At 42.7% G+C, this 24,146-nt stretch overlaps 1 protein-coding gene across 1 annotated transcript in view; it reads left to right on the forward strand.

Moving 5' to 3' along the window:
* Positions 1 to 24,006, forward strand: part of LOC135517549 (integrin beta-1-like) — a 49,580-nt gene extending 25,574 nt beyond the window's left edge. Inside the window, exons 7-16 of the mRNA XM_064941959.1 lie at positions 773 to 928; positions 3,817 to 3,912; positions 7,324 to 7,413; positions 7,644 to 7,784; positions 8,002 to 8,204; positions 8,462 to 8,700; positions 9,037 to 9,259; positions 9,635 to 9,867; positions 10,162 to 10,328; positions 22,441 to 24,006. Coding sequence (XP_064798031.1) covers positions 773 to 928; positions 3,817 to 3,912; positions 7,324 to 7,413; positions 7,644 to 7,784; positions 8,002 to 8,204; positions 8,462 to 8,700; positions 9,037 to 9,259; positions 9,635 to 9,867; positions 10,162 to 10,328; positions 22,441 to 22,506 — 1,614 coding nt within the window. The 3' untranslated portion in view covers positions 22,507 to 24,006. The remainder of the gene's footprint in view (positions 1 to 772; positions 929 to 3,816; positions 3,913 to 7,323; positions 7,414 to 7,643; positions 7,785 to 8,001; positions 8,205 to 8,461; positions 8,701 to 9,036; positions 9,260 to 9,634; positions 9,868 to 10,161; positions 10,329 to 22,440) is intronic.
* Positions 24,007 to 24,146: the final 140 nt, after the last annotated feature.

Below are 24,146 nucleotides of genomic sequence, written 5' to 3' on the forward strand. Positions count from 1 at the left end.
CATACTGCTCGTTCCTTGCCTGATTTCTTGAAAGACAGGAATGTCAGTGCTCTGCCATGGCCAGCGAAGAGCCCGGATCTCAATCACATTGAACACATCTGGGACCTGTTGGTTCGGAGGTTGAGGGCTAGGGTCATTCCTCCAAGAAATGTAGTTCAGGGACACAGTCTTGGAAATTCGTGTTTGGGCGCGCCATGAAGACAAGACGCACCTACTAAAATCGGTTTCTTATTGAACATACTTTTTTCCGTAAGAAATATTAGAGTTTGATTACATTTTAGGGTATCTGAGGAGTAGATAGAAACCTATTTTGATTTGTTGAAACAAAGTTTAGGGGTAGATTTTCGGATTCCTTTCTCTGCATGTTGAACGAGTGGATTACTCAAATCGATGGCGCCAACTAAACAGACTTTTTGGGATATAAAGAAGGATTTTATCTAACAAAATGACACTACCTGTTATAGCTGGGTCCCTTTGGATGACAAATCAGAGGAAGATAACAAGAATTTAAGCTAAATGTTTAACATCCATAATTTGTTTGATTATTTATTTGAATTGCGCGCCATCCAGGTTCACCGGAATTTGTCCCACTAGCAGGACGGCTAGCCCTAAGACGTTTTAACCTCTTACATAGCTGTTCCTAGTTTTTTAAATATATTTCCTAGGTCTTGTAATTTTGTTCTCTGGTATTTCTGTAAGCTGTGTCCTTTTTCTGTATGTTGTTTTATTTTACATTGAGTTTGTATGGGCCTCTCTCTCTCCCTCCTCCCAGGAGCACATTGGCTGGAGGAACGTCACACGTCTGCTGGTGTTTTCCACTGATGCTGGCTTCCACTTTGCTGGAGATGGGAAACTGGGAGGGATTGTTCTGCCCAACGATGGGAAATGCCACCTGGAGAACAATATGTACACCATGAGCCACTACTATGTATGTATAATAATACAACGGGTGATTCTAATCCTGAATGCTGATGGGTTAAAACTGCTTTCCAGCCAGTGTCTATGCCTTGAAATGCCTATTTCCTCTGTTCAATCTCACTGCGCAAGCTTTGCAAAATAAATTTAGAAATCTATATTATTCAATTATTGAGTCTGTGTTGCGAAGGGCTAAAATAGAAGTCAGTTCTATTTGTGACGCAGATCGCGCTACAAGTCCTGCCTCTCCCATCTCCTCATTGGTTTATAGAAGCAGGTACCCACGTGCCATCTCCTCATTGGTTATAAGATGAACGAGGTCAGAAGCGGTAATGCACCTAATTTATGAAAGTAGACAATCGCAATATAAAGTCAAGAGAAGAAAAGGCCTAGAAGGAGGAGAGATGACTGGAAATGATTTGGTTGACCATTTTATGTATGGATTAATTGTCGGAGTAGAGGGCCTTGTACATTTCAGGTAAAATAACAACTCAATTTTATATCCCAGGACAAATTAGCTAGAAAGTGCAAGCTATCTAAATTGCCATAAATGTTTAATGCTTTTTGACCAGTCCCCAAATGAATATAATTGGTTCAGAGTTTGTTTTGATATTTTAACCTGTGTGTCGTGATCGCGTTTGGTGTGGGGGGACAAAATAAATGTATGCACGATGGCGCACGTGCGTAGCCGGTTTGGGTTCGGTGTTAGGTAAACACTGACAGTCACCACCAGCGCCAGGAGCATGGACAGTTCTTCCACTCATGTGCCATCAACGGAAACATCACTATTAACATCACCAGCTTGGTTAGCTCGGACTCGCCAACCATAATAGTGCTTGCCTATGTAGGCCTATTGGATGTTTACAGTATTAAGTCATTATTTATTGAAGTTCTTGTCTTATCATCATTGAATCTATGCTACCTAGCTACAGTTGAAGTCGGAAGTTTACATACACTTTGGTTGGAGTTATTAAAACTCGTTTTTCAACCACTCTACATATTTCATGTTAACAAACTATAGTTTTGGCATGTCGGTTAGGACATCTACTTTGTGCATGACAAGTATTTTCTTCCAACAATTGGTTACAGACAGATTATTTCACTAATAATTCACTGTATCACAATTCCAGTGGGTCAGAAGTTTACATACACTAAGTTGACTGTGCCTTTAAACAGCTTGGGAAATTCCTGAAAATGTCATGGCTTTAGAAGCTTCTGATTAACTCAAATGATGTCAGTTAGCCTGTGTACCTGTGTACCTGTGGATGTATTTCAAGGCATACCTTCAAACTCAGTGCCTCTTTGCTTGACATCATGGGAAAATCAAAAGAAATCAGCCAAGACCTCAGAAAAACAATTGTAGACCTCCACAAGTCTGGTTCATCCTTGGGAGCAATTTCCAAACGCCGGAAGGTACCACGTTCATCTGTGCAAAAAATATCACTCAAGTATAAACACCATTGAACCACACAGCTGTCATACCACTCAGGAAGGAGACTCCTTCGGTCTCCTATAGATGAACGTACTTTGATACGAAAAAAGTGCAAATCAATCCCAGAACAACCGCAAAGGACATTGTGAATATGCTGGAGGAAACTGGTACAAAAGTATCTATATGCACAGTAAAACGAGTCCGACATAACCTGAAAGGCTGCTCAGTAAGGAAGAAGCCACTGCTCCAAAGCCGCCATAAAAAAGCCAGACTACGGACTACGGTGCAACTGCACATGTGGACAAAGATCATACTTTTTGGAAAAACGCCCTCTGGTCTGATGAAACAAAAATATAACTGTTTGGCCATAATGACCATCGTTATGTTTGGAGGAAAAGGGGGAGGCTTGCAAGCAGAAGAACACCATCCCAACCATGAAGCACTGGGGTGGTAGCATCATGTTGTAGGGGTGCTTTGCTGCAGGAGGGACTGGTGCACTTCACAAAATTGATGGCATCATGAGGTGGAAAATTATGTGGATATATTGAAGCAACATCTCAAGACATAAGTCAGGAAGTTAAAGCTTGGTTGCAATTGGGTCTTCCAAATGGACAATGACCCCAAGCATACTTCCAAAATTGTGGCAAAATGGCTTAAGGACAACAAAGTCAAGGTATTGGAGTGGCCATCAAAGCCCTGACCTCAATCCAATATAAGATTTGTGGGCAGAACAGAAAAAGCATGTGCGAGCAAGGAGGTCTACAAACCTGACTCAGTTACACCAGCTCTGTCAGGAGGAATGGGCCAAAATTCACCCAACTTATTGTGGGAAGCTTGTGGAAGGTTTCCCGAAACATTTGACCCAAGTTAAACAATTGAAAGGCAATGCTACCAAATACTAGTTGAGTGTATGTACATTTCTGACCCACTGGGAATGTGAACAAAATAAATCAAAGCTGAAATAATTCTCTACTATTATTCTGACATTTCACATTCTTAAAATAAAGTGGTGATCCTAAAACAAGGACTTTTTACTAGGATTAAATGTCAGTAATTGTGAAAAACTGATTTTAAATATATTTGGCTAAGGTGTATGTAAACTTCTGACTTCACCTGTATCTGCCAATGATTTGTTTAGCATAGCAATGTTGAATGAATAGAATAAAGACTGGGTCAAAAGATGAGGAAATAACGAAAACAATAATGCCCTGGAACCCAGTAATTATGGCTTCACCCTGGGCCTTAGAACAGCCCTTGTCGGGAGTTGTCACACTGTAATGCCCGGGTTCTTATGCATTATTTCTTAATTAATACACTGCTGTTTACTGTATGTATTGTGGCTTGTTTCTCTTCTGTGTGGTCTGTATTTTGAATATGACAAGATTTCAAGGTAATGGGCTACTTGCCTTAGTGATGGCATCAAAGGGCTAACCGAGTACCTGTACTTACCAATTGTCTCCCTGTAACAGGACTACCCCTCCATCGCCCATCTGGTTCAGAAACTAAGTGACAACAACATCCAGACAATCTTTGCCATCACAGAGGAGTTCCAGCCTGTTTACAAGGTCAGTCAGTTGTTCCTGTGTGTGGAATTTTCAAGTTTCTGTGCCTCTCTGTTGGAGGTTGGAGGAAGCCCAACACTTTGAAGAGCAGAGAAGCATTTACCTTTACCTTTACTAGTAACATATCTTTGGACATCTGGTTGTGTCCCAAATGGCAACACTTTCCCTATATATTGCACTACTTTTTTAGTGCACTTTATAAGGAATAGGGTGCCATTTGGGACACAAGCCTCTGAATGTTCCTTCTTGCCCTTTTCAAGCCATTTAGATGTCTGCCTGGAGTTCGACAATATTCCTTTATCATATCCACATCAGTTCCAATGCTTGGACAGTGTTTGTCAACCTCGGGAGAAAGTCTTTGATTATTTGATTCCACTGTTAGACTTGGGTTACATCCCAAATAGCACCCTATGATGTACAGTGCCTTCGGAAAGTATTCAGACCCTTTGACTTTTTCCACATTTTGTTAGGTTACAGCCGTATTCTCTTCATCAATCTACACGCAATACCCCATAATGACAAAGCAAAAACAGGTTTTAGACATTTGTTGAAGCACCTTTGGCAGCAATTACAGCCTTGAGTCTTATTGGGTATGACGCTACAAGCCTGGCGGACCCGTATTTGGGGAGTTTCTCCTGTTCTTCTCTGCAGATCCTCTCAAGGTTGGATGGGGAGCGTTGCTGCACTGCTATTTTCAGGTCTCTCGAGATGTTTGATCGAGTTCAAGTCCAAACTCTGGCTGGGCCACTCAAGGACATTTAGAGACTTATCCCAAAGCCACTCCTGCATTGTCTTAGCTGTGTCCTTAGGGTCGTTGTCCTGTTAGATCCCTCTGTACTTTGCTCCGCTCATATTTGCCTCAATCCTGACTAGTTTCCCAGTCCCTGCGGCCTAAGAACACCCCAACAGCTTGATGCTGCCACCACCATGCTTCACCATAGGGATGGTGCCAGATTTCCTCCAGACGTGACGATTGGCATTCAGGCCAAAGAGTTCAATCTTGGTTTCATCAGACCAGAGAATCTTGAGGTTGAGTGACCATCGGGTTCTTGGTCACCTCCCTGACTAAGGACTTTCTCTCGTGCGGCCAGCTCTAGGAAGAGTCTTTTTTGGTACCCTTCCCAAGATCTGTGCCTCAACACAGTCCTGTCTCGGAGCTCTACAGACAATTCCTTTGACCTCAGGTCTTGGTTTTTTGACATGCACGGTCAACTGTAGGACCTTATATAGACAGGTGTGTGCCTCTCCAAACTATGTCCAATCAATTGAATTTACCACAAGTGGACTCCAATCAAGTTGTAGAATTATCAGGATGCAACGGAGCTAAATTGTCAGTCTCACAGCAAAGGGTCTGAACTTATGTATATAAGGTTTTTGTTTATTTTTAATACATTTGCAAAAATGTCTAAACCTGTTTTGGCTTTGTCATTATGGGCTATTTTGTTTTAATTGCTGAGGATATATATTTTATCCATTTTAGAATAAGGCTGTAACATAACAAAATGTGGAAAAAGTCAAGGGGTCTGAATACTTTCCAAAGACAATGTATATAGTGCACTACATAGTGCATTGTTTAAGGAATATGGTGCCATTTTGATACAGACTTTGACTTGGATCTTTGTCAAAATGTAGAATGTCACAACACTAAATAGTTATAACTTTAGATTCAGACCATACAACTATGTGTTTGCAGACCACAATCAAACTGCTCTCCAATCGAAATGGTCAGGCAAAACATAACAGCTTTGCTCTGAGCAACTTTTCCGGTGCATTGATTATTTAGAGATATACAGTCATGGCCAAAAGTTTTGAAAATGACACAAATATTAATTTTCACAGTCTGCTGCCTCAGTTTGTACGATGACAATTTGCATATACTCCAGAATGTTGTGAAGAGTGATCAGATGAATTGCAATTAATTGCAAAGTCCCTCTTTGCCATGCAAATTAACTGAATTCCCCCCCCCCAAAAAAAAAAATCCACTGCATTTCAGCCCTGCCACAAAAGGACCTGCTGACATCATGTCAGTGATTCTCTCGTTAACACAGGTGTGAGTGTTGACGAGAACAAGGCTGGAGATCACTCTGTCATGCTGGTTGAGTTCGAATAACAGACTGGAAGCTTCAAAAGGAGGGTGGTGCTTGGAATCATTGTTCTTCCTCGGTCAACCATAGTTACCTGCAAGGAAACACGTGCCCTCACCATTGCTTTGCACAAAAAAGGGCTTTACAGGCAAGGATATTGCAAACCAGTAAGATTGCACCTAAATCAACCATTTATCGGATCATCAAGAACTTCAAGGAGAGTGGTTCAATTGTTGTGAAGAAGGCTTCAGGGTGCCCAAGAAAGTCCAGCAAGCGCCAGGACGTCTCCTAAAGTTGATTTAGCTGCAGGATTGGGGCACCACCAGTACAGAGCTTGCTCGGGAATGGCAGCAGGCAGGTGTGAGTGCATCTGCACGCACAGTGAAGCAAATACTTTTGGAGGACGGCCTGGTGTCAAGAAGGGCAGCAAAGAAGCCACATCTCTCCAGGAAAAACATCAGGAACAGACTGATATTCTGCAAAAGGTACAGGGATTGGACTGCTGAGGACTGGGGTAAAGTCATTTTCTCTGATGAATCCCCTTTCTGATTGTTTGGGGCATCCGGAAGAAAGCTTGTCCGGAGAAGACAAGGTGAGTGCTACCATCAGTCCTTTGTCATTCCAACAGTAAAGCATCCTGAGACCATTCATGTGTGGGGTTGCTTCTCAGCAAAGGGAGATGGCTCACTCACAATTTTGCCTAAGAACACAGCCATGAATAAAGAATGGTACCAACACATCCTCCTTAAGCAACTTCTCCCAACCATCCAGGAACAGTTTGGTGACGAACAATGCCTTTTCCGGCATGATGGAGCACCTTGCCATAAGGCAAAAGTGATAACTAAGTGGCTCGGGGAACAACACATCGATATTTTGGGTCCATGGCCAGGAAACTCCCCAGACCTTAATCCCATTGAGAACTTGTGATCAAGAGGCGGGTGGACAAAAAAAAAAAGAATTCTGACAAACTCCAAGCATTGATTATGCAAGAGTGGGCTGCCATAAGTCAGGATGTGGCCCAGAAGTTAATTGACAGCATGCCAGGGGCGGATTGCAGAGGTCTTGAAAAAGAAGGGTCAACACTGCAAATATAGACTCTTTGCATCAACTTCATGTAATTGTCAATAAAAGCCTTTGACACTTATGAAATGCTTGTAATTATACTTCAGTATTCCATAGTAACATCTGACAACAATATCTAAAGACACTGAAGCAGCAAACTTTGTGGAAGTTAATATTTGTGTCATTCTCAAAACTTTTGGCCACGATTGTACATGATTCATATTGACATACTAGATCATTTACTCTACGGTGTTCTCTCTCTTCTCAGGAGTTGAAGAATCTCATTCCTAAGTCTGCAGTCGGGACACTCTCTGCAAACTCCAGCAACGTTATCAACCTTATTATTGATGCCTACAATGTAAGTATAAATTAAATTGGTTACTAGACAATATGCACTGCACACAATCTCACTTTCAGCCTCAAAATAGTTGGCAAAAACCGTGCTGCTCTTACTCTAGAGTCACCACGTCTCTGTCTGAACTGTTCTTTGCAGGGGACATTTTTCAAATATGCATTTTAAAAACTGTAGATTACTGAACATAGTATATTTTCAATTTGCAGTGGGCTAACTTGTTCTTTGTGTGGTAGTCTCTTTCCTCAGAGGTGATTCTGGAGAACAGTAAGCTAGCAGAGGGAGTGACCATCGCGTACCAGTCACGCTGCAAGAACGGAGTGACTGGTGAGGGAGAGATGGGAAGAAAATGCTCCAACATCTCCATCGGAGACGAGGTGGGTAACCAAAACATCCTCCATCGTTTTCTATTCTAAATATAGATCTATTTCTTTTTTCATCTTTCAGGTTCAGTTATTTCAGATTTCTGATCAAGTGCATTGGATTGGTCCGTTATTAGATGCCCGACGAGTCAAATGCATCGTTTTTTTTTTATTATGAAATGTAATTAGTATGCCCTTAGTGTGAATGCGTTCCTTCATCACTTATCTGTAGGTGTCTTTCACCATAAGCATCACAGCTAAGCAGTGTCCTAAGATGGGCAAACCAGAGACCATCAAGATCAAACCCCTAGGGTTCACAGAGGAGGTGGAGATCGCTCTGAACTTCATCTGTGAATGTGACTGTCACAAAAACGGCACTGAGAACAGTGAAATCTGCCACAAAGGCAACGGGACATATGAATGTGGAGCCTGCAGGTAAGGCACTTATGTTTCACAGGCAGAAGATCTTAACCCGCATTTACCTTTCATATTGTAATATTGTCCATGGCATAGAGAAAGTGTACAGTATGATGTTTGATACTGAATGTATAATGCATTGTTAATCTATTTCTATAGGCCATTCATATGTAACTGATTTCCGGTGTATTGCATTGGTTTGTCTGAATATTCTACAATATTGGCATGTTGTTGTAAAAAAAGGATTACATTTGATTTTCTTTATTGTCGCTCAGGTGCAACGAGGGCCGTATAGGTAGACATTGTGAGTGCAGCACCAACGAAGTGACCAGCGAAGACCTGGATAAGAACTGTCGTAAAGACAATGGTACAGACATCTGCAGCAACAATGGAGACTGTGTGTGTGGAACCTGCGAGTGTAAGAAGAGGGAGAACCCAGAGGAACGCTACAGTGGAAAGTTCTGCGATTGTGACAACTTTAACTGTGACCGCTCCAACAACAAACTCTGTGGAGGTAAGTCATCAGTTGAGCTGCTGTGGTGTGCAATAGGCATGTGTCAAAGCAGATAAATGTGTTAAATTATATCATTACAGATTTTGCTTACTGTGAAATGATGGCCAAGCGCTACCATCTGAAGACAAAAGTGTGACATCCTGCTCTGCACACAAATGAGTGACCTCGTGATCGTTTGGTCATAATGAGCCCATTTCCAATGAAATTACAGATCATTGCCCGTTATGAAATTAGATTTACCCTCATTAATATGTCAGCCTTTTTTATCTGTGATTGTATTTGATCTTTGCAGGGTAATCTCTCATCTCTGACCCTGTGTGTGTTGTGTTGTGGCAGGACATGGTCGTTGTGAGTGCAGGGTGTGTATCTGTGATGCCAACTGGACAGGCAGTGCCTGTGACTGTTCTCTGGACACCACAACCTGCCTGGCCTCTAACAAGCAGATCTGTAATGGCCGGGGCACCTGTGAGTGTGGCACCTGTAAGTGCACTGACCCCAAGTTCCAGGGGCCTACCTGTGAGATCTGCCCCACCTGTCCAGGAGTCTGCGCAGAACACAAGTGAGTTGAATAAAGGAATTCATTCATTTTATTTGATCATTATATTGTTTTAACAATGCAAAAAAACAACTATTTGCTGTATTTCCTTGTGGGAATGTTATATGTGGATTACATAAAGGTATATTGTAATGGTTGAAAATAATTCAGCTTTTTTTTCCTGAATAACCCTTTTAGGTTCTAGATAGAAAAAATATGCTAAGAGTGTAGGGTACAGCATTGCCCACTACAGACGCTTGCATAAACCTCAATATTTAGCTTTCTTACATTCCAATAGACAAGTGAATATGTTACAAGTCTAGGAATCCCAATGTGAGACTACCTGCATGTGTTACTCCATCTGTACAGAGTTTAATGTCAATGTCCTGTCTTCCACAGGGAGTGTGTTCAGTGCAGAGCCTTTGGGACGGGGGAGAAGAAGGAGACGTGTGAGAGGGACTGTAGCTACTTCAACCTGATCAAGGTGAAGGACCGAGACAAGCTGCCCCAGCCAGGACAGGCTTTCCCCCTGATGCACTGTAAGGAGAGGGATGCCAACGACTGCTGGTTCTACTACACCTACGCTGTCAACAACAACACAGAGAAGGAGGTCCATGTGGTGGAAACACTAGGTGAGAGAATATGCAGTCTCTGGCATGGCATTGTGACTGAGGATATAACAAGGTGAAAAATAGGTTTATTTGTTTTATCCATTGAGTAGTGTTGTCATTAGAGCTCGGAGTTCTTGGCCTGACCGTGAAGAACTGACCAGAAGTTCCTTGTCCTAGATGCAGTATAATGCAAATCAGGATGTAATTGTGTATATGAATCTGATTTTACATCAGCTGACTTGCCTGGTTAAATACCCTCAAAAATATTGGGCTAACATAATTTTCTTGCTGTGTGTTTCCCTGTCTGTGTTCCAGACTGCCCTGCGGGCCCGGACATCATCCCCATCGTGGCTGGCGTTGTGGCGGGCATTGTGCTGATCGGCCTGGCTTTGCTGCTCATTTGGAAGCTGCTCATGATCATCCACGACAGGAGGGAGTTCGCCAAGTTTGAAAAGGAGAAGATGAATGCTAAATGGGACACGGTAAGAGTGAATAGTAGACGGTACCTGGCAGCCATCTTTGAGAAGTTTGTAAGGGCAATTATGTATTTTTGCCGGTCTTAGTTTATATTCTCCCTGACTAATTTCAGTAGGTTGATTGAGACATGGAAAACAGGTGATATAGATATGACAACCGTCTGAATCTCTTAAACAGAGAATGGACTCCTAGAGGAATATAGAGTTGGAAACAGTGTTGTACTCTCTCTCAGCCTTTGATGACTGTAACAGATCTGTTGATGATGGTGATTTTATAAGACGCACAGACAGTCCTACTCAATTTCAACTTCAAAGTAAATATCTTAGAAGTTTGAAGTAACCTCTGTGCAAAATAGAGAAACCAAAAAACAGAAGCCTTTTTGGAATGTGACGGTCCCTGAATACACATACAGTACCAGTCAATTTTGGACACACCGACTCATTCAAGGGTTTTTCTTTATTTTTTACTATTTTCTACATTTACATTTAAGTCATTTAGCAGACGCTCTTATCCAGAGCGACTTACAAATTGGTGAATTCACCTTCTGACATCCAGTGGAACAGCCACTTTACAATAGTGCATCTAAATCATTTAAGGGGGGGGGTGAGAAGGATTACTTTATCCTATCCTAGGTATTCCTTGAAGAGGTGGGGTTTCAGGTGTCTCCGGAAGGTGGTGATTGACTCCGCTGTCCTGGCGTCGTGAGGGAGTTTGTTCCACCATTGGGGGGCCAGAGTAGCGAACAGTTTTGACTGGGCTGAGCGGGAACTGTACTTCCTCAGTGGTATCGAGGCGAGCAGGCCAGAGGTGGATGAACTCAGTGCCCTTGTTTGGGTGTAGGGCCTGATCAGAGCCTGGAGGTACTGCGGTGCCGTTCCCCTCACAGCTCCGTAGGCAAACACCATGGTCTTGTAGCGGATGCGAGCTTCAACTGGAAGCCAGTGGAGAGAGCGGAGGAGCGGGGTGACGTGAGAGAACTTGGGAAGGTTGAACACCAGACGGGCTGCGGCATTCTGGATGAGTTGTAGGGGTTTAATGGCACAGGCAGGGAGCCCAGCCAACAGCGAGTTGCAGTAATCCAGACGGGAGATGACAAGTGCCTGGATTAGGACCTGCGCCGCTTCCTGTGTGAGGCAGGGTCGTACTCTGCGGATGTTGTAGAGCATGAACCTACAGGAACGGGCCACCGCCTTGATGTTAGTTGAGAACGACAGGGTGTTGTCCAGGATCACGCCAAGGTTCTTAGCGCTCTGGGAGGAGGACACAATGGAGTTGTCAACCGTGATGGCGAGATCATGGAACGGGCAGTCCTTCCCCGGGAGGAAGAGCAGCTCCGTCTTGCCGAGGTTCAGCTTGAGGTGGTGATCCGTCATCCACACTGATATGTCTGCCAGACATGCAGAGATGCGATTCGCCACCTGGTCATCAGAAGGGGGAAAGGAGAAGATTAATTGTGTGTCGTCTGCATAGCAATGATAGGAGAGACCATGTGAGGTTATGACAGAGCCAAGTGACTTGGTGTATAGCGAGAATAGGAGAGGGCCTAGAACAGAGCCCTGGGGGACACCAGTGGTGAGAGCGCGTGGCGAGGAGACAGATTCTCGCCACGCCACCTGGTAGGAGCGACCTGTCAGGTAGGACGCAATCCAAGCGTGGGCCGCGCCGGAGATGCCCAACTCGGAGAGGGTGGAGAGGAGGATCTGATGGTTCACAGTATCGAAGGCAGCCGATAGGTCTAGAAGGATGAGAGCAGAGGAGAGAGAGTTAGCTTTAGCAGTGCGGAGCGCCTCCGTGATACAGAGAAGAGCAGTCTCAGTTGAATGACTAGTCTTGAAACCTGACTGATTTGGATCAAGAAGGTCATTCTGAGAGAGATAGCGGGAGAGCTGGCCAAGGACGGCACGTTCAAGAGTTTTGGAGAGAAAAGAAAGAAGGGATACTGGTCTGTAGTTGTTGACATCGGAGGGGTCGAGTGTAGGTTTTTTCAGAAGGGGTGCAACTCTCGCTCTCTTGAAGACGGAAGGGACGTAGCCAGCGGTCAGGGATGAGTTGATGAGCGAGGAAATGGTCTGGAGAAGAGAGGAGGGGATAGGGTCAAGTGGGCAGGTTGTTGGGCGGCCGGCCATCACAAGAAGCGAGATTTCATCTGGAGAGAGAGGGGAGAAAGAGGTCAGAGCACAGGGTAGGGCAGTGTGAGCAGAACCAGCGGTGTCATTTGACTTAGCAAACGAGGATCGGATGTCGTCGACCTTCTTTTCAAAATGGTTGACGAAGTCATCTGCAGAGAGGGAGGAGGGGGGAGGGGGAGGAGGATTCAGGAGGGAGGAGAAGGTGGCAAAGAGCTTCCTAGGGTTAGAGGCAGATGCTTGGAATTTAGAGTGGTAGAAAGTGGCTTTAGCAGCAGAGACAGAGGGGAAAATGTAGAGAGGAGGGAGTGAAAGGATGCCAGGTCCGCAGGGAGGCGAGTTTTCCTCCATTTCCGCTCGGCTGCCCGGAGCACTGTTCTGTGAGCTCGCAATGAGTCGTCGAGCCACGGAGCGGGAGGGGAGGACCGAGCCGGCCTGGAGGATAGGGGACATAGAGAGTCAAAGGATGCAGAAAGGGAAGAGAGGAGGGTTGAGGAGGCAGAATCAGGAGATAGGTTGGAGAAGGTATGAGCAGAGGGAAGAGATGATAGGATGGAAGAGGAGAGAGTAGCGGGGGAGAGAGAGCGAAGGTTGGGACGGCGCGATACCATCCGAGTAGGGGCAGTGTGGGAAGTGTTGGATGAGAGCGAGAGGGAAAAGGATACAAGGTAGTGGTCGGAGACTTGGAGGGGAGTTGCAATGAGGTTAGTGGAAGAACAGCATCTAGTAAAGATGAGGTCGAGCGTATTGCCTGCCTTGTGAGTAGGGGGAAGGTGAGAGGGTGAGGTCAAAAGAGGAGAGGAGTGGAAAGAAGGAGGCAGAGAGGAATGAGTCAAAGGTAGACGTGGGGAGGTTAAAGTCGCCCAGGACTGTGAGAGGTGAGCCGTCCTCAGGAAAGGAGCTTATCAAGGCATCAAGCTCATTGATGAACTCTCCGAGGGCACCTGGAGGGCGATAAATGATAAGGATGTTAAGCTTGAAAGGGCTGGTAACTGTGACAGCATGGAATTCAAAGGAGGCGATAGACAGATGGGTAAAGGGAGAAAGAGAGAATGACCACTTGGGAGAGATGAGGATCCCGGTGCCACCACCCCGCTGACCAGAAGCTCTCGGGGTGTGCGAGAACACGTGGGCGGACGAAGAGAGAGCAGTAGGAGTAGCAGTGTTATCTGTGGTGATCCATGTTTCCGTCAGTGCCAAGAAGTCGAGGGACTGGAGGGAGGCATAGGCTGAGATGAACTCTGCCTTGTTGGCCGCAGATCAGCAGTTCCAGAGGCTACCGGAGACCTGGAACTCCACGTGGGTCGTGCGCGCTGGGACCACCAGATTAGGGTGGCCACGGCCACGCGGTGTGGAGCGTTTGTATAGTCTGTGCAGAGAGGAGAGAACAGGGATAGATAGACACATAGTTGACAGGCTACAGAAGAGGCTACGCTAATGCAAAGGAGATTGGAATGACAAGTGGACTACACGTCTCGAATGTTCAGAAAGTTAAGCTTACGTAGCAAGAATCTTATTGACTAAAATGATTGAAATGATACAGTACTGCTGGAGTAGGCTAGCTGGCAGTGGCTGCGTTGTTGACTTTGTAGGCTAGCTGGCAGTGGCTGCGTTGTTGACACTACACTAATCAAGTCGTTCCGTCGAGTGTAATAGTTTCTACAGTGCTGCTATTCGGGGGCTAGCTGGCTAGCTAGCAGTGTTGATTACGTTACGTTAAAAGAACGACAATAGCTGGCTAGCTAACCTAGAAAATTGCTCTAGACTACACAATTGTCTTAGATACAAAGACGGCTATGTAGCTAGCTAGCTACGATCAAACAAATCAAACCGTTGTACTGTAATGAAGTGAAATGAAAATGTGATACTACCTGTGGAGCGGAATGTTGACCGGGTTGTTGAAGTTTAATTCGGTAGACGTTGGCTAGCTGTTGGCTAGCTAGCTAGCAGTATCTCCTACGTTAAGGACGACAAATAGCTGGCTAGCTAACCTCGGTAAATTAAGATAATCACTCTAAGTCTACACACTCTAAACTACACAATTATCTTGGATACGAAGACAGCAAAGACAACTATGTAGCTAGCTAACACTACACTAATCGAGTCGTTCAGTTGAGTGTAATAGTTTCTACAGTGCTAGTAGACGTTAGCTAGCTGCTGGGCAGATAGCAGTGTAGACTACGTTAGGACGACGAAATACGATAATTACGCAATTATCTTTGATACAAAGACGGCTATGTAGCTAGCTAAGAAGAAATTGCTAAGATTAGACAAATCAAACCGTTGTACTATAATGAAATGTAATGAAAATGTAATGAAAAGTTATACTACCTGCGGACCGAAGTGTAGATGCGACTTCTACATTGTAGAATAATTGTGAAGAACTCATAAATACAATAAAATAACACATATGAGTCATGTAGTAAGTAAACAAGTGTTAAAAAATGAAAATATATTAGTTATGATATTATTCCAAGTAGCCACCCTTTGCCTTGATGACAGCTTTGCATACTGTTGGCATCTCTCACCCAGCTTCACCAGGAATGTTTTTCTAACAGTCTTGAAAGAGTTCCGATACATGCAGAGCACTTATTGGCTGCTTTTCCTTCACTCTGCGGTCCAACTCATCCCAAATCATCTCATTTGGGTTGAGGTAGAATGATTGTGGGGGCCAGGTCACATGATGCAGTACTCATCACTCTCCTTATTGGTCAAATAACCCTTAAACAGCCTGGGGGTGTTTTTTGGGTCATTAACCTGTTGAAAAACAAATGATAGTCCCACTAAGCGCAAACCAGATGGCGTATCGCTGCAGAATGCTATGGTAGCCATGCTGGTTAATTGTACCTTGAATTCTAAATAAATCGCTGACAGTGTCACCAGCAAAGCACCATCACGCCACCTCCTCCATGCTTCACAGTGGGATCCACACATGCAGAGATCATCCATTTACCTACTCTGCATCTCACAAAGACACGGTGGGTTGGAACCAAAAATCTCAAATTTGGACTCATCAGACCAAAGGACACATTTCCACCGGTCTAATGTCCATTGCTTGTGTTTCTTGGCCCAAGTAAATCTCTACTTCTTATTGGGGTCCTTTAGTAGTGGTTTCTTTGCAGCAAATTGTCCATGTAGGCCCGATTCACGTAGTCTCTTCTGAACAGTTGATGTTGAGATGTCTGTTACTTGAACTCTATTAAGCATTTAAGCTGCAATCTGAGGTGCAGTTAACTAATGGACTTATCCTCTGCAGCAGAGGTAACTCTGGGTCTTCCTTTGCTGTGGCGGTCCTCCATGAGAGACAGTTTCATCATAGCGCTTGATGGTTTTTGCGACTGCGCTTGAAGAAACTTTCAAAGTTCTTGAATTGGTCCGAAATGACTGACCTTCATGTCTTAAAGTAATGATGGACTGTCATTTATCTTTCCTTATTTGAGTTCTTCTTGCCATAATATGGGCTTGGTATTTTACCAAATAGGGCTATCTTCTGTATACCACCCCTACCTTGTCACAACACAACTGATTGGCCCAAATGCATTAAGAAGGAAATAAATTCCACAAATGAACTTTTATTAACAAAGGCAGACCTGTTAATTGAAATGCATTCCAGGTGACTACCTCATGAAGCTGGTTGAGAGAATGCCAAGAGTAAGCAGAGCTGTCATTAAGGCAAAGGGTGGCAACTTTGAAAAATCTCATATGTTTTGATTTGTTTAACACTTTTGTGGTTACTACACATTTCCATATGTGTTATTTTATTGTATTTATGAGTTCTTCACTATTCTACAATGTAGAAAATTGTAAAAATAAAGAAACCTTTCAATGAGTAGGTATGTTCAAACTTTTGACTGGTAATGTATATCTGTCTTTTCCTGAGAGTTGCTACAGAAGCCTAGTTTGGTTGGTGGAGTTCTGCTGCCATCTAGTGTTGTGTTAACCACACAGCAGGCAGAGGTTAAATTCCGGACAGCAGGGTGGTATTCATTAGGCACTGTTAGATTCTGGGATAAACTTGGAACATTGTTATACTCAGAAATATAGTATCTGACGAGTGAAAGAGACTGGTTTTTACATCAGAAGTTAATGGTTATCTGTAGGAGCCAGATGGCTTTGGAATGTGTTCGTTGGACGTGAGGAAGTCACAGGATTGCTATAGGGGATACGGGTGGACATCTGTGGATTAGGCACATGAGGGATTGAGGTCAGGTCAGATCCCCTTAAGGGAGAAATTATGGTTTATTACCCTATTACTTTGTCTTCCTGTCAAACCATAATAAATGTAAGGATTGGAGAGAAGGAGGAGTGCCTAAAATTGGAGTGTATACAGTGGGGCAAAAAAGTATTTAGTCAGAAACCAATTGTGCAAGTTCTCCCACCTGAAAAGATGAGAGAGGCCTGTAATTTTCATCATAGGTACACTTCAACTATGACAGACAAAATTAGAAAAAAAATCCAGAAAATCACATTGTAGGATTTGTAATTAATTTATTTGACAAATTATGGTGGAAAATAAGTATTTGGTCAATAACAAACGTTTATCTCAATACTTTGTTATATACCCTTTGTTGGCAATGACAGAGGTCAAACATTTTCTGTAAGTCTTCACAAGATTTTCACACACTATTGCTGGTATTTTGGCCCATTTCTCCATGCAGATCTCCTCTAGAGCAGTGATGTTTTGGGGCTGTTGCTGGGCAACACGGACTTTCAACTCCCTCCAAAGATTTTCTATGGGTTGAGACCTGGAGACTGGCTAGGCCACTCCAGGACCTTGAAATGCTTCTTACGAAGCCACTCTTTCGTTGCCCGGGTGGTGTGTTTGGGATCATTGTCATGCTGAAAGACCCAGCCACGTTTCATCTTCAATGCCCTTGCTGATGGAAGGAGGTTTTCACTCAAAATCTCACGATACAATGCCCCATTCATTCTTTCCTTTACACGGATCAGTCGTCCTGGTCCCTTTGCAGAAAAACAGTCCCAAAGCATGATGTTTCCACCCCATGCTTCACAGTAGGTATGGTGTTCTTTGGATGCAATTCAGCATTCTTTGTCCTCCAAACACGACGAGTTGAGTTTTTACCAAAAAGTTATATTTTGGTTTCATCTGACCATATGACATTCTCCCAATCTTCTTCTGGATCATCCAAATTCTCTCTAGCAAACTTCAGACGGGCCTGGACATGTACTGGCTTAAGCAGGGGGACATGTCTGGCACTGCAGGATTTGAGTCCCTGGCAGTGTAGTGTGTTAATGATGGTAGGCTTTGTTACTTTGGTCCCAGCTCTCTGCAGGTCATTCACTAGGTCCCCCCCCGTGCGTTTCTGGGATTTTTGCTCACCGTTCTTGTGATCATTTTGACCCCACGGAGTCAGATCTTGTGTGGAGCCCCAGATCGAGGGAGATTATCAGTGGTCTTGTATGTCTTCCATTTGCTCCCACAGTAGATTTCTTCAAACCAAGCTGCTTACCTATTGCAGATTCAGTCTCCCCAGCCTGGTGCAGGTCTACAATTTTGTTTCTGGTGTCCTTTGACAGCTCTTTGGTCTTGGAGTTTGGAGTGTGACTGTTTGAGGTTGTGGACAGGTGTCTTTTATACTGATAACAAGTTCAAACAGATGCCATTAATACAGGTAATGAGTGGAGGACAGAGGAGCCTCTTAAAGAAGGAGTCAAAGGTCTGTGAGAGCCAGAAATATTGCTTGTTTGTAGGTGACTAAATACTTATTTTCCACCATAATTTGCAAATAAATACATTAAAAATCATACAATGTGATTATCTGGATTTTTTTTCTTCTCATTTTGTCTGTCATAGTTGAAGTGTACCTATGATGAAAATTACAGGCCTCATCGTTTTTAAGTGGGAGAATTTGCACAATTGGTGGCTGACAATACTTTTTTGCCCCTCTGTATATAGTTGTGGTGGTGGAAACATGTTTTGTCTTATGCAGCTGTATTGATCCTCTGGGAAGAATTAAACTTGGTTAAGCTTTCATAGTGTCCTTGGAGTGATTTACTCTGAGAATTAAAACCTAATAGCACCGAATGTAAGAAAACAGAAAGAGTACTACATGGAATTGTCTGTAAGAAACATTCGTATTACTTTTCCATTGCAAAGCATTTTGCTACGATAAGCCCTACTGAATGTGACCCAGGATTTCCAAAATGCTTGATGATTCAGCACATCCTAATTACTCTTTCACACCAGCCACATGTGAGAGCTTCTCTGGTGAAATGGGCAGGGCACTGAGGCTTCTAGACCCTCTCATTATGGTACACCGAGAAGACCTCAGACATCAATGACTGTATGAGAGAGCAGTCTGACCTGACTTGTATACAAATACAGTTGAAGTCGGAAGTTTACATACACCTTAGCCAAATACATTTAAAAATCAGTTTTTCACAATTGCTGACATTTAATCCTCCTAAAAAAGTTGTCTTGGGTTAGTTAGGAACACCACTTTATTTTAAGAATGTAAAATAATAGAATAATAGTAGAGAATTATTTATTTCAGCTTTTATTTCTTTCATCCCATTCCCAGTGGGTCAGAAGTTTACATACACTAAATTAGTATTTGGTAGTATTGCCTTTAAAATTGTTTAACTTGGGTCAAACGTTTCACGTAGCCTTCCACAAGCTTCCCACAATAAGTTGGGTGAATTTTGGCCCATTCCTCCTGGCAGAGCTGGTGTAACTGAGTCAGGTTTGTAGGCCTTCTTGCTCGCACATGCTTTTTCAGTTCTGCCCACAAATCTTCTATAGGATTGAGGTCAGGGCTTTGTAATGGCCACTCCAATACCTTGACTTTGTTGTCCTTAAGCCATTTTGCCACAATTTTGGAAGTATGCTTGGGGTCATTGTCCATTTGGAAGACCCAATTGCAACCAAGCTTTAACTTCCTGACTGATGTCTTGCGATGTTGCTTCAATATATCCACATAATTTTCCACCTCATGATGCCATCCATTTTATGAAGTGCACCAGTCCCTCCTGCAGCAAAGCACCCCCACAACATGATGCTGCCACCCTAGTGCTTCACGTCTGGGATGGTGTTCTTCGGCTTGCAAGCATCCCCCTTTTTCCTCCAAACATAACGATGGTCATTATGGCCAAACAGTTCTATTTTTGTTTCATCAGACCAGAGGACGTTTCTCCAAAATGTATGATCTTTGTCCCCGTGTGCAGTTGCAAACCGTAGTCTGGCTTTTTTTATGGCGGCTTTGGAGCAGTGGCTTCTTCCTTGCTGAGCAGCCTTTCAGGTTATGTTGGAGATTAGGACTCGTTTTACTGTGGATATAGACACTTTTGTACCGGTTTAGATGTCCTAACTACTTGCCAAAACTATAGTTTGTTAACAAGGAATTTGTAGAGTGGTTGAAAAACAAGTTTTAATGACTCCAACCTAAGTGTATGTAAACTTCTGACTTCAACTGTAGAAAGGGAATCTTCCCAGCACTCTTAGATGATTCTCAACTTCTGAGCCTCTGATCCCGATGTAGAAATACTCCTTTTTTTTAACCTCTTTTCCATATATCATTGTTTCAGTCCTTCTCATTTGTCTTTACCCATGATTTCATTTCATTCTGTCTCTGTTTCTCTTCTGTTGTTTTTTTCCTGTTCTGAAATGTCTGTCCCACCCTCTCTACCCATAGCAAGACAATCCTATATACAAGAGCCCTATTAATAAGTTCCAGAATCCAATCTATGGACGTAAAGCTGCGGTTCTATAAGTTTGTATTTACTTTCTCTCTCGTCTGTTTTCATGCATGGGTTTCCTGTTTTTGTGTGTTTTTGTGTGTTTCTTTGTGTTTGTAAGCTGTCAATATTTTATCAATCGCAATATTTCTGGCTTTCCTTTGGTCACTCTTTGGGCCAAGTAAGTCAGTTGAGGAAATTGTACAGAAAGATCCACATGATGGTATATTAAAACCATCAATGAACCCATATACTGTAAACTGTCCCCTCTGTTAACAGTTTGACTAGAGATAAGTACTGTAACAGGTCATCACATAAAAGCCTATTACACTTCAGTTTAACCACAGTATGTACGTTGTGTCATATTTGAAGCTATGATTGAAATGGCATGTTGTGTCTGAGACGTTTGTTGATATTTCTGCTAACAGTGTTACCTGGATGACAACACACGAATCCTCACTCAAAATGACACCAAGATATCCATATGATGGCATGATCTTTCCAAAGAATGCTTGATAATGATTTGATATTCTAAATGGGCTCGGATTTTGCTGTGTTTTTGTTTTCCTCACAAATTGCAACTTTTGTGTTATGACTGACATGTTACATACAGTGGGGCAAAAAAGTATTTAGTCAGCCACCAATTGTGCACGTTCTCCCACTTAAAAAGATGAGAGAGGCCTGTAAATTTCATCATAGGTACACTTCAACTATGACAGACAAAATTAGAAAACAAATCCAGAAAATCACATTGTATGATTTTTAATGAATTTATTTGCAAATTATGGTGGAAATTAAGTATTTGGTCACCTACAAACAAGCAAGATTTCTGGCTCTCACAGACCTGTAACTTCTTCTTTAAGAGACTCCTCTGTCCTCCACTCGTTACCTGTATTACTGGCACGTGTTTGAACTTGTTATCAGTATAAAAGACACCTGTCCACAACCTCAGTCACACTCCAAACTCCACTATGGCCAAGACCAAAGAGCTGTCAAAGGACACCAGAAACAAAATTGTAGACCTGCACCAGGCTGGGAAAACTGAATCTGCAATAAGTAAGTAGCTTGGTTTGAAGAAATCAACTGTGGGAGCAATTATTAGGAAATGGAAGACATACAAGACCACTGATAATCTCCCTCGATCTGTGGCTCCACGCAAGATCTCACCCCGTGGGGTCAAAATGATCACAAGAACGGTGAGCAAAAATCCCAGAACCACACAGGGGGACCTAGTGAATGACCTGCAGAGAGCTGGGACCAAAGTAACAACGCCTACCATCAGTAACACACTACGCCTCCAGGAACTCAAATCCTGCAGTGCCAGACGTGACCCCCTGCTTAAGCCAGTACATGTCCAGGCCCGTCTGAAGTTTGCTAGAGAGCATTTGGATGATCCAGAAGAAGATTGGGAGAATGTCATATGGTCAGATGAAACCAAAATATAACTTTTTGGTAAAAACTCAACTCGTCGTGTTTGGAGGACAAAGAATGCTGAATTGCATCCAAAGAACACCATACCTACTGTGAAGCATGGGGGTGGAAACATCATGCTTTGGGGCTGTTTTTCTGCAAAGGGGCCAGGACGACTGCTCCATGTGAAGGAAAGAATGAATGGGGCCATGTACCGTGAGATTTTGAGTGAAAACCTCCTTCCATCAGCAAGGGCATTGAAGATGAAATGTGGCTGGGTCTTTCAGCATGAAAATGATCCCAAACACACCAGCCGGGCAATGAAGGAGTGGCTTCGTAAGAAGCATTTCAAGGTCCTGGAGTGGCCTAGCCAGTTTCCAGAGCTCAACCCCATAGAAAATCTTTGGAGGGAGTTGAAAGTCCGTGTTGCCCAGCAACAGCCCCAAAACATCACTGCTCTAGAGGAGATCTGCATGGAGGGATGGGCCAAAATACCAGCAACAGTGTGTGAAAACCTTGTGAAGACTTACAGAAAACGTTTGACCTCTGTCATTGCCAACAAAGGGTATATAACAAAGTATTGAGATACTGTGAGATACATAAACAATACTGAGTATTGTTTATGACCAAATACTTATTTTCCACCATAATTTGCAAATAAATTCATTAAAATTCCTACAATGTGATTTTCTTGATTTTTTTTCTTCTCATTTTGTCTGTCATAGTTGAAGTGTACCCATGATGAAAATTACAGGCCTCTCTCATCTTTTTAAGTGGGAGAACTTGCACAATTGGTGGCTGACTAAATACTTTTTTGCCCCACTGTATATAATGACTGTAAATTACAATTCTAACATTTTCTTCTTGTTTCTCTTGTGCCTTCCAGGGAGAAAATCCCATCTACAAGAGTGCTGTTACGACGGTGGTCAACCCCAAATATGAAGGCAAATGATGGAGTTTCAGGTCTCCCAGAACAACACTGTATGCAAATATAGTTCTAGGGCATGAGAGGTATACGGTCTTTGGTAATTTCTTCTTCTTGTCGCTTCAGTATTATAACGTTACATTTGGCCACTACATTTGGTCTTCTTACTAACAGTTTATTTTCTATGCAATCATTGTCTTTTAAAATGTACAGTTAGTTGTTAAGTGTATATACTTTAAGGTGCTTTTTTTTATTGCTTGAAGAATTGGTTAGAAATAAGGTTTTTGCCACAGGACTGGTATGGGCCACGGGTTGTGCCTTTCAGAGACCATACCCATATGGGCACAGAGAGTACTCTCTTTCTGTTCATGGACTTGTTATTATTGTGCCATTGAGTGTCAAACAGCACCTGAGACTAAAGCATACCAATATTTTGCATTGTGGCTGTGAAGTATTTTTTCAACCATAGGGTACATATGTAGTAAACATTGATTTTGCCTTGCGATAGACTAGCATCCTGTTCAGGGGGTGTACTTGTATATCAACCTGCCTCACACTACAGAAACAGGAGATGGGCTCCTGTCATATGGGCCTTTCTGGCTCAGACAGGGCTATATACTTATTAATTTGTGGATAAAAGAGACATCCATCAAGCATGACTGCAATAATCTGGATTCATCATTAGGGGTAGTTTTTAAAGATCACATCAATTCTAACATAGTCATCAGGTAACATGTGCATCCCAAATGGCACCCAATTCCGTTTATAGCGTGCTACTTTTGACCAACACCCTATAGGCCCCCTGGTCAAAAGTAGTGCACTACATGGGGAACAAGGTGCTGTATTTGGGACGCATTACATGTAATGTGTGAAGATGTGCTAAGAACTAATACATGGAAAGCATTGATGTTTAGATGTCAAAGGTTATTGCACTATTGATGAGAACAGGTTTTGCTTTGCAAAATGACTGAAAAGAAAAATCAATGATTTCATAGAAAAGGTCATAAACAGGCTATTTTAAAGGGATTGAAAACCACTTGTGTTAATGGGATAAAGAAATGTAAATCACTTAATTACATAATCAATTGACATGCATTTGTGACAAAATTAGAAGTTTCATTTATTTTTTGTATAATTTAGTTTTATTCTATAAGATTTCAGTATTCAACCTCAGGTCCTTTTCTGTACTCATTACTAGCAAAGCCAAATATCTGCATTATTTGCAAAGCCTTATTCCATGTGTTTCATGTTGATCAATGTTAAACAAATTGTAAACTTTGTTCTGAAGACATAGTGATTGATACAAGTTAGCTTGTTTTAATCTGTTGTTTCCCCCTTTTGAAATCATTGGGCTGGGGTAACCCCTCATCTGCATTGCTTGTGTAAAATCAGTATTAAGTGAAAGGCTCCTCAATACCAACTCCTCAATACCATATCTTGTTTTTAAAGTGCCTTTTATTTCAATATTATGTTCACTTTTCCCAATGCTGTTTCTGAATTTATTTATTAAAAAGTACCTAAATGACATGGAATGCTTATTTTATTTTAGCTTTGCTACATTGGTTCTAGAAAGAGGAGGCATGGTTTGATCAAAGATACTTGTAACTCGCTCCTTCCTCTCTGTGGTTTTATTTTAAACAAATACATCACATTTGGCCTGTTAATCA

The sequence above is a fragment of the Oncorhynchus masou genome, chromosome 28 (assembly GCF_036934945.1).
Source record: "Oncorhynchus masou masou isolate Uvic2021 chromosome 28, UVic_Omas_1.1, whole genome shotgun sequence".
Taxonomy (NCBI): Eukaryota; Metazoa; Chordata; class Actinopteri; order Salmoniformes; family Salmonidae; genus Oncorhynchus; species Oncorhynchus masou.